This window comes from Caretta caretta, chromosome 1, assembly GCF_965140235.1.
Source record: "Caretta caretta isolate rCarCar2 chromosome 1, rCarCar1.hap1, whole genome shotgun sequence".
NCBI classification, from domain to species: domain Eukaryota; kingdom Metazoa; phylum Chordata; order Testudines; family Cheloniidae; genus Caretta; species Caretta caretta.
Window position 1 is genome coordinate 270,304,564 of NC_134206.1, and position 12,641 is coordinate 270,317,204.

The window sequence follows — 12,641 nt, forward strand, 5'->3', positions numbered from 1 at the left end:
AAAGAAACCCACTTCTTGAGTCCAAGGCCATGTCTACACCAGAAAAAAAGACAGGTGTTTGTAATGAGGTAGATTTCACCTGATAGATAACAAGTTATAAAATCCTTGTGTAAACAGGATAAATTATAGTTTACCTTACTGTCGCTGCTGCAGGTGATCCCTGGGCTGCCCCTTAGGGGGCACAGTTCAGCCAGGGACTTAAACACGTGCCCAGCTGTAAGCATGTGAAAAGTCCCATTGACACACATGTATGCATGTACGTAAGTACTTTGCTGAATTAGGGCCGTAGCTCAGGAAAGAATAGACTGAGGTATTTATCACCAAAACGCTAAGGTGGAATTTCCTTGAATTCCATGGCTGCATATTTGTTGTTTTTCATAAGGTTAAACTGCTTCTGTTTTTTCACCATTCACATAACACAAACATCGTCCTCCTATTGATGTGATTACATGTGACTGTCACATTGATAGTAAATACATGTGTATATTGTCTGTTGCTTTAAGGAATTTACAGAAATGCTATTATATTCAAATATCACTCATGCAATATTTTATAGGCTCTTACAGATTTTTTTGTGTTTAATCTAAGGACAAAATGCTACATTCACTTACTAAAAAGGTTGCAGAAGTGTACAGAGTTAGTGTTGGAGAAGTAGACGCATCAAGCATTAGCTCCATTCAGATGTTGAGAAGAATAGAGAATCGAATTGAAGAACTGTGTGAATTGTTGGAGTCAGTTCCAAAAGAAAATATTGAAGCAATTGAGAAAATTAAGATGAAAGAAAGAAGGCAAAGGTAAAGTGAATGTTCAATACAGTAACTCCTCACTTAACATTGTCCCAGTTAATGTTGTTGTTTCGTTGTTACATCGCTGATCTATGAGGGAACTAGCTCGTTTAAAGTTGTGCAGTGCTCCCTTATAACCGTTGTTTGGCAGTTGCCTGCTTTGTCCACTGCCTGCAGGATTCTCTGGAAGAGCAGCCCCTCCTCGTGGAGATTAGAACCGGGGGGGGCCAGGAGCCCTCCCCCCTCATCAGCTCCCCGAAATCCCCTGTCAGGTCCTGTGACTCAGCAGCTGCCCAGCAGCGGTTCAGCTATCCCTCCCCCGACTGTCATGTGTTGCTCCTGCCCTGCCCTTTGCCTTGGAGCTGCTCCCTGGAGCTTCCGGCTTGCTGGGAGTTGGCGGGGGGTGGGGGGGTGGAGAGGGGTGCTGATATCAGGATGTCCCCCTCCTCCTGCCCCCCCACCCCGCTCCGTACCCCCTCTCCATAAAGCAGAGGAGGGGGACAGGGCTCAGGGACAGAACAGAGGGAGCTTGCTGGAAACTGTTGCTTCCTGTCTGAACTGACATGCTTAAAAGGGCAACGTACTTAAAGTGCAGTCAGCGTACTTAAAGGGGCAATGCACATCTCTCTCTCTCACTCATGCATGCACCCCCTCTCCCCCCCCCCCCCCAGCACTTTGGAAAGTCAGCACCTGCGGAGCGTGCATGTGCTATTAGGAGAAGGGAGTGGTGCGCTCCAGCTGGATAGTGTGGGCTCATCATCATGTTCCATTTTTGCCCCCCACGTGCTCTGGCCCAGGGCCCCCGGAAACCTTAATGCACCTCTGAGCATGGGATATGAAGGACTCGTATGGTGTCTAATCTCAACCAGTGGTTATTGGGTTTAGCAAACTGAGATGTTTTTACTTTTATTAAATGGACAAAAACGTATGACTTGATGGGCAGTCTAGTCTTAGAACAATAGAGAGAAACAACCAGGGAATGAGGTCAATGGGAGTAGGGAGCCAGACCCTAACCCATGTGTTATAGTGATAATATGACAGAGGAACACCATCAGGTTATAGTCACTAACAATCCACTATAGTTCAACTTTTTGCCCTATTGTACATGGGAGTGTCTGGTTGGTCCTCAGTAGCCTATTATTTGTTATCTGGAGGTACTATATTTGTACAGCTATGTTCCAATGGAAACAAATGGATTGGGCAATTTTTTCTTCCTGTTTTTCCTGTTACTTTTTTTTAAAGAGATAGTGCCAGTGAGATAGTATGAGTTGGAGTTCTCAGGGGAGCAAACATCTTGCCAAATGCTCCTCCTTTGGATGTCACTATATTTCAAAGCTGGGTTTACCACAGGTCAGAAAAACAGTTCATTTAATGTGATATCACACACAAGTTTTTCAAAAAACATAAAAGAAACTGTTTAATGTACAAAAACCCTCAGAAATTTGAATACAACACTGATCTCATAAAAGGCCCCAATTATATTTTTATGTTCTAAGCGTTTCTGGAATTATTTTTTCTACTTTTGGTGCAGAAACAGGTCTACACTTGTTTTGTTATATAATAAAAATGCTTTTGTTTTATGTTAGGGAAGTTCAATCATGAGTTAAATATTTATACTGTGGTATATTGGAATATCATAGTTGACATTTTGTATGAATATTACAATAAAAATACAAGTAGCTAAAAGGTTTTTCTTTTCTGTCAGTACACCAGATGTATCTGTTGAAACAAGGACACATTTAAACGTTTCAGGACTAGGAGTTGCTTTTAGTTGATCTATTACAAAAACAACAAAGCGGAGATATGGCTACTCCCCAGCTGCATGGTGCTGGATATCTATTCTGGGACATCAACAGCTCATTTAAAATTAGGGCATGTCAACCATGTTCAAAACATCACACATAAAAACAAAGTTTGGCTTTTCCAAATAACAGATTTTTCTTTGCAGCTGGAAGCATCCTTCAAGTCCCAAAGCTCCGACTTGTTCTAAACTGCCATAGGGTCCCTGGTGCACTAATTTTTCTTCTAGTAGAAGAAGGTGGCAGTTTCTACCTTTAGCATGCATCAGACCTCTCAGCACAAGAGGAAGGGATTCGGAGGAGATATGCTCCTTGCCATGAATCAGCAGGAAAGCTGGCTTTGTAAGGCAGAGATTCCTTTCCTGATGAGAGGGGCTGAGCATGTTACCTTTGCTGCACTACTTTCACAAAAGCAAGGGACTAAGGCCCTGCTGATCCTGCCAACACACACGAGTGGTCCCATTTTGTTGAGAAACTAGCCACATAGATTCCAAGCCCAGAAGGGACTATTGTGATCATCTAGTTTGACCTCCTATAACACAAGCCATAGAACTTCCCCAAAATAATTCCTAGAGCAGATCTTTTAGAAAAACATCAAATTTTGATTTTAAAATTGTCAGTGATAGAGACTCCACCATGACCCTTGGTAAGTTGTTCCAATTGTAAATTACTCTCATTGTTAAAAATGTAATCTTATTTCCAGTCTGCATTTGTCTAGCTTCCACTTCCAGCCATTGGATCATGTTATACCTTTCTCTGCTAGACTGAAGAGCTCATTATTAACTATTTGTTTTCCATTCAGATACATATACCAAGTAATCAAATCACCCCTTAACCTTCTCTTTGTTAAGCTAAATAGATTGAGCTCCTTGAGTCTATTGCTGTAAGGCATGATTTTTAATCCTTTAAGCATTCTCAGGGCTCTTCTCTGAACCCTCTCCAATTTTTCAACATCCTTCTTTAAATGTGTACACCAAAACAAGACACAGTATTCGTGCAGTGATCACAGCAGTGCCAGTTGCACTGATTTGGGTTGTGGGAGCATAGATAATATGACAATTAATAAAGCTACTGCTATTGTGTGATTCCACAAGGTGCCATAAAGCAGTAGCTTTCTGGGAAAAGAAACTGGCATCTGTTTTAGCTGAATTCCAAAGTTAAATAAATGTCAAGGCAGTTACAGCATGCTTTGTCCTTGTGTTAAATTACCCAGCAAAAACAGAGATAAAACACCTGGCAGGCGTATTATGTTCCAACCTTGACAGTCATGTCTAGTCACCAAAAAATTATTACAAATTTAAGGAGTTTTGTATGAAAATTCAGAACAAACGTATCTGATGTAATGCAGGTAGTTTACCTCCAGTAGCTCATTTTGTTACTGTGGTAATTTTTTCAAATGGTTTCAGTTTTTTCAAAAGTTGGTTTGCTCTTTTGAGGAGAGAGGTTGCCTGACCATTCCTGGTAACTTAAGAACTTCTTCATGGACATGAATAGGGGTTTGCAGGATCAGAGCCTAAATGTGGGGCTTGAGCTTTGATTCTCTCTACATGGCAGCCTGTTGTGAAGTGAGTTGGGTTCATTAGGTTTGTTTGGGTTTTTTTTTTTTTTTTAGCAATAATTAAGGATTCCACTGCATTGTTGCAAAGCCACCATCCTGTTTTTAATTGACACTTTTGCATTAACACTATGATGTAATGTCTAATATAGTGAATAGTTATACTGTACTGCCCCCTTATGGGTTTTATCAGTATATGAGCTACTTAAATAGTATACAAAACTTTTTATGCATTAGCTACATTAGTGTGACCAGAATTTTGTAAAGCCTCTTTGTTTTTTCCTCATATCGTACATTTGGTAACTTACAGTTTGCAGTCTACTGTACACCCACCACAGAAAAGAATAAATAAAGCATACAGCATCAAAAAAGTATGCCTGAAAAAAACAGGACAGTAATGTAGCTGGAAGGCCATTCTTTATTCTGAGTAATTACTAAATTCACACCCCAGCATGATGTGAAGGGACAGATTGTACTTTTGGATGGATGTGCCATCTTTCAAAGAAGACATAAAACCCCACACCTGAGCACATGTGATAAAGATTTTGTACCCCGTTATGAAAGATGTGAAAGAAAGTTAGCTAGTTCTGACCAAAGCCCAATTTGGTTAACTGTATTGTATCTGCCTACTGCCTTCCCATCCCCTTCCGACATACCTTGCAGTTTCAAGAGGATATGTTAGTATATGCTTCCTGTTCAACCTAAATAATGTCACTGTGCACTGTGAAACTGCTACCATGTTCCACCCTAGAACTGGATAAAATGATTTCAGCAATAGTTCCTAAAGTGTTTGGGACCTATTAGTTATACATATGTATAGTCATTTCTGGGGTAGAATATGGCAACTATCTAACAGTGCACTACTTTTGGAATGTCAGTGTGATTATCCAAGCTCGGCTTTGGCTAGGTCAGTGTTTGGCTAATTTCTGTTTTTCAAAAACGTGCCATGAGAATTTGAAGGTGCTCACCACTTGTCTCCAAAAGCAACAATTCCAGCAGCACAATACCGCTTCTCACCGGTCTGTGGCATTAGTTCGATTTATATGGAGAGAGAGGAGAGTCTCGTCCTGTCAAAACACTTTCTATGTCATAGAGTTGTTGTTTAGAAGTATCCCATCTGAATGCTGATTAGGACCAACATCGTATAGCTTGTGAGAGCTGATGTAATCATAGTACAAGAGTATGGTTTAAAAAAAAGTCTTAAAGAGGACAAAAAATTTAAAGACAATGACTGCCTTATGTGGAAATAACATCATGATACCATTTCCTTCTCCCCTGCTCTGCAAGTTAGACATGATGCTCTTTTATAAGAAATAAACTTTGCTTCCATCAAATTCCTGAACAGATCATCCCATGTGACATCTAAAACAGTAATATTACTCTAGTAAAAAAAAACAAGCAGCTATATAGGATCCCAGATTATTTTTAAAAATTCTAATCTGCAAACCTGCCCCACTTCATTCTCCTTAGTCATTTTGCTGGTAGTTCAGGAAAACACCTTCCTTGAACCAAGATAATTAACTACTATTTCAAAACTACTGTTTGTTGCCTCCAAAATTAAATTTAAAGAAGCAAAAAGAGTTTGTGTTAAAGTTTCAGACCTTTTTGTTCCTATCAATACCTTAGGAGTCACTAGCAAATTTTATTTTTCGCCACTGCAGATTACGTGAAGAAAAAAAGAGACAAGAAATGAAACTTCAGGAAGAACGACTGCAGTGTTCTCTGAAAAGAGCAACTGCAGCACCAAAGAAGAAGGTTTGCATTTAGTTTATTTTTTCTGAAAAGTCTGAGACCACGTGTATTTTTCTTAAGAAAAATCCTGTCCCCTTATAGCACTTTTAAAGTTAAATATTAGTATTAGCTTTACTTTTCCTATGCAGGAGAGAAATTTGCATGTAGTTATGACTAAAACATAAAACACTACTGATCATTAGTCTATTCAGTAAATAAATTTACAAAATTTGCAGTAGTAGATGATCACTAAAAATAATTAATCCACTATAACTTATTTGACATCAGACAGGCCTTTTAGAATAAGAGCTAACTAGTATTTGGTGAAAACTCAATTATAAAGCACTAAAATATGCCAGCAACCAATTAGTGGAGTAACTGAAAATATCTAGCCCTTATTTTGAATAGTAACTAATTGAGTATTTCAGTAAAATACTACTTGAAGCTGGTTGAGGGAAATTTAAAGTATAATCCAGTTCAAGGTCCTTTTATTTAATTAAGAGGTCACATCATTAGCAGTTAGAAATCAGCAGAGAATTCACATTTCAAGAGCATACTTGAACTGTTTCCATGGCCTCAACTACAATATATAAAATGTACAATACTATCTGCTTCATATTTTCTGGATGCTAGTACTACTCTGCATTCTGCTAGCATCATTATTCAAACTGAGTAGGCCTGTAAATGTAGAATGAATTATGCAACTGTTCAATTACAGCCAAAAAACAGGGTAAAATCAGAAAACTGAGTGAACATTATCACCTCAACCTTATTTCTTCCCTCTGACTGTATATGTTAAGGTACATCTTAATTATATAATGAAGTAAATGCAGTAACACTAATTACACATCTAAGATTATATAAGTAATTAATTTTCACTGTGTTATACAGTTTTATGTTGTCAGGGTTGTGTGAGAATTTAATGTGGCCCTCTATTAATAAATATGTAAAAACTTGTGCAGTTTCCAGATTGTCTGTCTGATTTTATCTCAACCTCAGAGACACACAATTTGAAGCATAGTCTTGTTTTTCAAATTAGGCAGGTGAAATAGCTGTGAGTGCTCTACTTATGCATGTTTTTCTATTTTGAAAAATGAGTTTCACGGAGCAAGCTAAGGTACTGCAAATGCTCGTGTACATGGGTAACACCCACAAGTAAAATGATTCATATATTTGTTTGTAAGCTCCAGTCTTAATTGATTGACTGTGCCAGAAGCAGTGCAAGTTATTAGAGTAAACTGAAGAACAGGTAATTTCTAATGTTTCAGTGAGTTGTTTTAGGTGGCATATAACAAAAGCAGGTAAAACTTTCAGACACACATAATATTGTTAAAGCTGGGTGTCTTTAGTCTTTTGCAGAGTGTAGATTAATACAAGTTTTGAAAAGTGGTGGTGGTAGATTCCAATTTCTCTCTGTTCTCTACCTCTAATCTTGGTAACAGCAGTATTGTCAGGCCTGCTAACAAACTAGAATTGGGAGGTTTCAGAGTAACAGCCATGTTAGTCTGTATTCGCAAAAAGAAAAGGAGTACTTGTGCCACCTTAGAGACTAACCAGTTTATTTGAGCATAAGCTTTCGTGAGCTATAGCTCACTTCATCAGAGGTGCTTCTTCCAGAGTGGGGAAGGGAGCCTTTCCATAGCCGCAGGCTGGGATCCAGGCTAGGAAATGATTCATTAACTCATGTATAAATGGTAGAATAAAAGGCAGCATACTGCCACAACAAAGAGAAGGCAGTAAGTGCCACATACTGATGCTAGTGCCATGGGAAGGAGCCATCCCAGCCCTGAGCCACTCAAGATTCTCATTCCTGCAAGTAGCTGGTGCTTATAGCCTCTTATGTGCTCCAGTTTCTGACAGTCGTGCATTCACACACCCTTCTCTCCTCTACTAATTCTTGTTCATACACCCCTAACACCTCCAGCTGTTTAGTTCTGGTTTGTACTTCGCCTTTCTGAACTAAATCCATAGGGGTTTAAACTCTTAGATGTAATGTGCCATCACAGCCTCAGAAGGGTCATGGTCTTCAGCTGGTGATAACAGCAAAGCAGCTGTGAACTTCAGCCCAGATGCGCAGGCAAGGGTTGAGGACTTTTTTTTTTTTAAATAAACTAATCAACTAACATAGTTTTATTCTTTTTAAATTTTAAAGTCCACTTATATTCTTAAGCAAGAATCTGCACGTTATAAACCAGACTAAGGCTATGATGTGCCAGACCTACACATAGCAAGAGACCTTGGGACAGATCCTCACCTAGTGTAAATTGCCATAGCTCCATTGACTTCAATGGAACTATGCAAATGTACAACAGCTGAGGATTATCTCCATTGTGTCACCCATCCAGCCACTGAGGCCATATTTTCTCTATAGGTAATAGAGCAGTCATACTTCAGGCAGCTTTGACTATTTCAGGGCAAAAATGACTCTTGGAATCATTGGGGCATAATGCAACTCTTCCCCCAATATAGAACTGTGAAAGTATTTCACAATGCAGTCCTATATAGGCTTAATAGAAAATATGAGTCTCCATAGACGTAAATGTTTGTGTTCAACATTTTCCTTTTCCAACATTTCAGATGGGAAGAAAACTGGTATTTCGCTCACAGCCTCCAGAGATTAGACGGAAGGAGGTGTGCCCGAAAGAGAACAACACAAAAACGCAAGACGACTTGTTATTTTTCACTTGAGTTTAAAAGTAGTTGTACCTCCTTAAAGGTAGTTTTACAGTGCTGTAGCTTTTTCTTCCTACTTAGTTCATCTAGAGCAAAAATTAATATTCTGTACTGTAGTTTAACAGAACTTACTAACAAAAAGGAGTTATTAAGGGATCCTTACTATAAGTAGAAAACCTACTTTGTATATCTAATGTGAAAAAGCCCAGAATCTCTTCACTGCTTGTTCTGTAACACCTATTACCACTATCAACAGAGAAAAATGCCATTTCCACAACTTCTTCAGTATACTCCAGTGTAGTTAGCTTAGAAAGACAAGCTGTTTGCAACAGTAAAAAAATCCTCACCGACTTTTGAGCTGCTCTATAATATGACTGCAGTGCAACGAAAGAGATAGGACACCCGTTGCTACATAAAGTGATATATCACGATCCAGTTGATATGCACAACTTTAAAAATAAAATTTACCATGGGAAGCCACTTAGATGCAAGAGTTCACCTTTAAGAATAAAATAAAAGTAGTACACATATTAGTATTTTAAAATGTCATTTCATCCTATCAGCTATGTAATCTTATTTCTATTTCAGACTGAAAGATTTCCTCTAGCATTAATCTTGCAACAACCTTTAAAAAGTTTGACTTTAAATTAGATGGTTTTATACAGTTAAAAGTTTCCGTCCATACGAGAATACACTAAACAAAAAGTAACAAATTTTATATAAATTTGTACAGTAAAACTTCAGACTCCTTAACAAAAGTTGTGAAAAACTGATCTTTATTTTCCAGAAATATACAAACTTATTCTCTCATTTCTCCATCTTCTTCTTCTTCTTCTACTCCTCTTATGTACAGGACATTGTTACATCTGTAAACAGAACCAGAAGTTCTCTTAATTTTAAAGATGTTATTGTTCTGGCTTTCCCCAGATGAACACTAGCTTTTAACTAAGTTATGTGTTTTCCAAATTGAACTTGGACCAGCTACTTAAAAAACCCTCCAAATATCAAGTTTAGCAGGCCAACCTATTAACATATGTTGATTGTGATCCCACAGTCCAAGAGCTTTCCAGATGGTTCATTTTGTAACTGTCCATTATAACAGAGAAAATAAGTTATTTAAAGAATGACAGATTCATTGTACATTAAGCTAATTTATTTTTAGGCCCAGAGCCTATAAACTTATGCTCATGCTTAACTTCAAGCACAAGAGTGTTTGCAGGAGCCGGGCCTTAATACATATGTAATAGTTTATTAGTACTCTGTTGAAATTCCTCCCTGCCACACACGCACTCTGGAGTCTCTGCCACCTGCTGATTGCTGTGAAACTGTTCAGTGCCTATTTAACTTCCTGATATTAGTAGTGAGATTTTCCTCAGCTAGTGACAAAAGATTCTTATAAATATCCAACAAGAACCCAGAGAACCAATGAAAGACATCATTACAAAAGGAGAAATTATGAAACATTTGTGAGTTTTAGTGTTACTTCCCCCACCCCCGATAATATAGTTTTTTAGTGTAATCCTTTAATTGTAATATCTATTTCTATGCTAAACAGTCCCTGACAACGCTTTGTTAATGTCTTTAACATTGCACATTTTCAGATTGCTTTAGGTTGAGTATTAGGAGTTGAACAGTTATGTCCATCTACAAATGTAATATGTCTACTATGTAATTTACAAAATACTCCAATTTGATAATTACCTTATCAAAACTTCACCAAGGTGTCCTGACAATGCACCATCTATGTATTCTTCTGTGTTTGCAAGCTTTTAGAAAAGAAAGAAAATATTAGCACAATTGTTTGAAAAAAATTCTCAGCCAGCAAGTAGTAAACTATTGTAAGGCTAAAGTCATTCTACAAGGGTTAATGGGCCCTTTTGGAGACTGGGTCTGTTCAATAGTAACTTGTACCTCATTAGAACACTTCATTTTATTATGCATGTAGCTTATTATGTTTTGCTTTTCATTTAGAAATGTGACCAGAAGTATGTAATATATAGCCAAGTATTGCCTATTGCTTTAGAACTAGTCTACAAACTAAACTTCCTGTAAGTGTACTTTTGAGGAAATTAAAACATATGTTTGCCATCAGGCTTCAAAGAAGTAATTACTGCTACTACTTATCAGTTCTTGTATAGCCCTTTTCATAAATTCTCAATCCAATCATACCTTCATCTTGGACAAGGCTGCTGCTGCGCTGCCCTGCACTGCAGGAGTGGGTAGCTCCTCACAGGGCTAAGCAGAACAGGAGCAGTGGGCTCCCTACCTACCTGTCAGATGACTTATTTGATATCCTGAATCAAGTCACTCCCCTGAATAATCCTGACCCGCCCGCACCTGTGGGACCCGCCATCCCCTCTGAACCACCGTGATACACAGACAGACGCACACACCACCCACCTCTGGGCCCCTCTGAGCCCTGACACGCACCCAGCTTTGACCCAGCCCCCTCCAGCTCTGGGGCCCCCCGTCCCTCCTGAACAGCCCAGGCTGCCCTAGGGGAGCGGATCTCCCACAGCCCTTGGGGCCTCCCCGGGGCCGCCGCGTCCCGGCTCCCACTGACCTGCATGTTCATGTAGCCGTCAACAGACACCAGGTAGCCCTTGTACTCCATCCCCCACTTCAGCTTCACCATCACCGGCTTCCCCGTCAGCCCGTTCAGGAAGGGCTTGGGGTTCAGGGGCAAGCTCTGCGGGGCACAAGTCACCACACCAGCGGGGTCAGGGCGAGCGGCCCGGATCCCGCACGGACCCCCCCACCCCACCCCGTTACCTACCGCCCCGCCCCTCCTCCGCCCCAGGGCGCCCCCGTCGCCGCCACCCCCCCAACCCCTCCCCGTCGCGGCGGCGGCGCCCCCCTCACCATGGTAACGCGGCCTGGCGCAAGGCAGCGGTAAAAACAAAAATTACTCGCAGGGCCGCACGTGCACCCGCGGGAGTCTAAGAGAAAGGCAGGAAGTGACGCCCGCGCCTCCACTTCCGGGAGGGCGCCCTGACCTTTCGCCTTTTCCCCGCCCACGGAAGCCTGAGTCCCATTGGGCAGGGGGAGGCTGGCGCGCGAACGGCAAAGCCGGGCGCTGAGTGGCGGGACCGAGTTGGCGGGCGACGCGGTTCTTCGCGGAGACTGAAGCGTGAATGGCCACGCCCCTTCCCGTGCGGTAGCGGCGACCTGTGGCCGTTGGTTCCGTACCGTAGTCCTCTGTGTGCGTGTGCGGGGGCTGGAATTTGAATCTGCGCTTTCTTAGCGGTTTTATGATGGCGGTGGCGGGAGACAGACTGTCCCCAAGGCCCGGGGGGAGCCAAAGCACGTGGAGCCCATTGCAGGGTCCGGGCCTTTGCCTGCAGCTACTTCCCGTGGCCTGGCCCAGTGACTGCTCCGTGCAGTGCATTTGATTATTTAATTCATAGGCTTTTCCGTGCCCCATTATTTCTCCAGTTCCCCCGTGGCCAGAGCAGCCAAGTGCCCCACAAACTTGAAGAACTTAGTTCTCTCTCTTCGTTTTTGAAAACTACTCAACCGTTTCGCCTAAAAATATTTCCAAATGATCAATTCATTCCTGAGCTGAGAAAGAACCTGCTAAAGTAGAGCAAAAAAGTTTTGTTTTTTTTTTAAATAAAAAAAGAAGAAAGCTCATTGCAGGGTTGGAGTTAGCGGGGTTGTTGCCACCTACTGTACTTAAAAAGAACAGGAGTACTTGTGGCACCCTAGAGACTAACAAATTTATTTGAGCGTGAGCTTTCGTGAGCTACAGCTCACTGATGAAGTGATCTAGGCAGTAAAAGATACTCCCCTCATCCCCATTGTCTCTGTAATAACCTGGGAACAACAGGGTTAGAAATCTGCAAACTAGATTCAGTCTCATCCCAGAATTGAATGTCGTGTGAGTGTATATATTTAACCACAAGGCGGCAGTGCTTAACCTGCATTAGGCCTGTCTGGTGGAGCTTTTTGGTAAGAAACGCTGTTATACTCTCTTTTCATGTAAAGCCAGCTTTTTCCAGTTCCATGTTTCTTGCAATATGTTGAGGTGGAGCAAAGCGTAGTGAACTGGATTTCTTTTCAGAAGAGTAATGTATACAGTAGGATATTTTAATTAAT

The 12,641-nt window shown here is 40.8% G+C and overlaps 2 protein-coding genes across 7 annotated transcripts in view; one reads left to right on the forward strand and one right to left on the reverse strand.

The window, feature by feature from the left end:
• The window catches only part of CCDC38 (coiled-coil domain containing 38), a 46,166-nt gene extending 35,516 nt beyond the window's left edge, over positions 1-10,650 (forward strand). For all 6 annotated transcript variants that reach the window (XM_075124273.1, XM_048835523.2, XM_048835520.2 and 3 more), the window contains 3 exons: positions 589-794; positions 5,801-5,894; positions 8,448-10,650. In XM_075124273.1, the coding sequence (XP_074980374.1) occupies positions 589-794; positions 5,801-5,894; positions 8,448-8,558 (411 nt within the window). In that variant the 3' untranslated portion in view covers positions 8,559-10,650. The remainder of the gene's footprint in view (positions 1-588; positions 795-5,800; positions 5,895-8,447) is intronic.
• SNRPF (small nuclear ribonucleoprotein polypeptide F) lies at positions 9,303-11,538 on the reverse strand. Its single transcript, XM_048835540.2, has 4 exons — positions 11,406-11,538; positions 11,107-11,232; positions 10,245-10,309; positions 9,303-9,409 (listed from the first exon to the last, which is right to left on the reverse strand). The coding sequence occupies exons 1-4, from the start codon at positions 11,406-11,408 to the stop codon at positions 9,343-9,345; spliced, it is 261 nt and encodes an 86-aa protein (XP_048691497.2). The 5' UTR covers positions 11,409-11,538; the 3' UTR covers positions 9,303-9,342.
• Positions 11,539-12,641: the final 1,103 nt, after the last annotated feature.

Excerpts from the sequence above, each read along its gene's own strand:
- SNRPF (XM_048835540.2), bottom strand. Across the intron at positions 10,310-11,106 it reads ACGGCTACATGAACATGCAG|CTTGCAAACACAGAAGAATA; the intron begins GTCAGTGGGAGC and ends CTTTTCTAAAAG. Across the intron at positions 9,410-10,244 it reads CTTGGTGAAGTTTTGATAAG|ATGTAACAATGTCCTGTACA; the intron begins GTAATTATCAAA and ends TTCTGTTTACAG.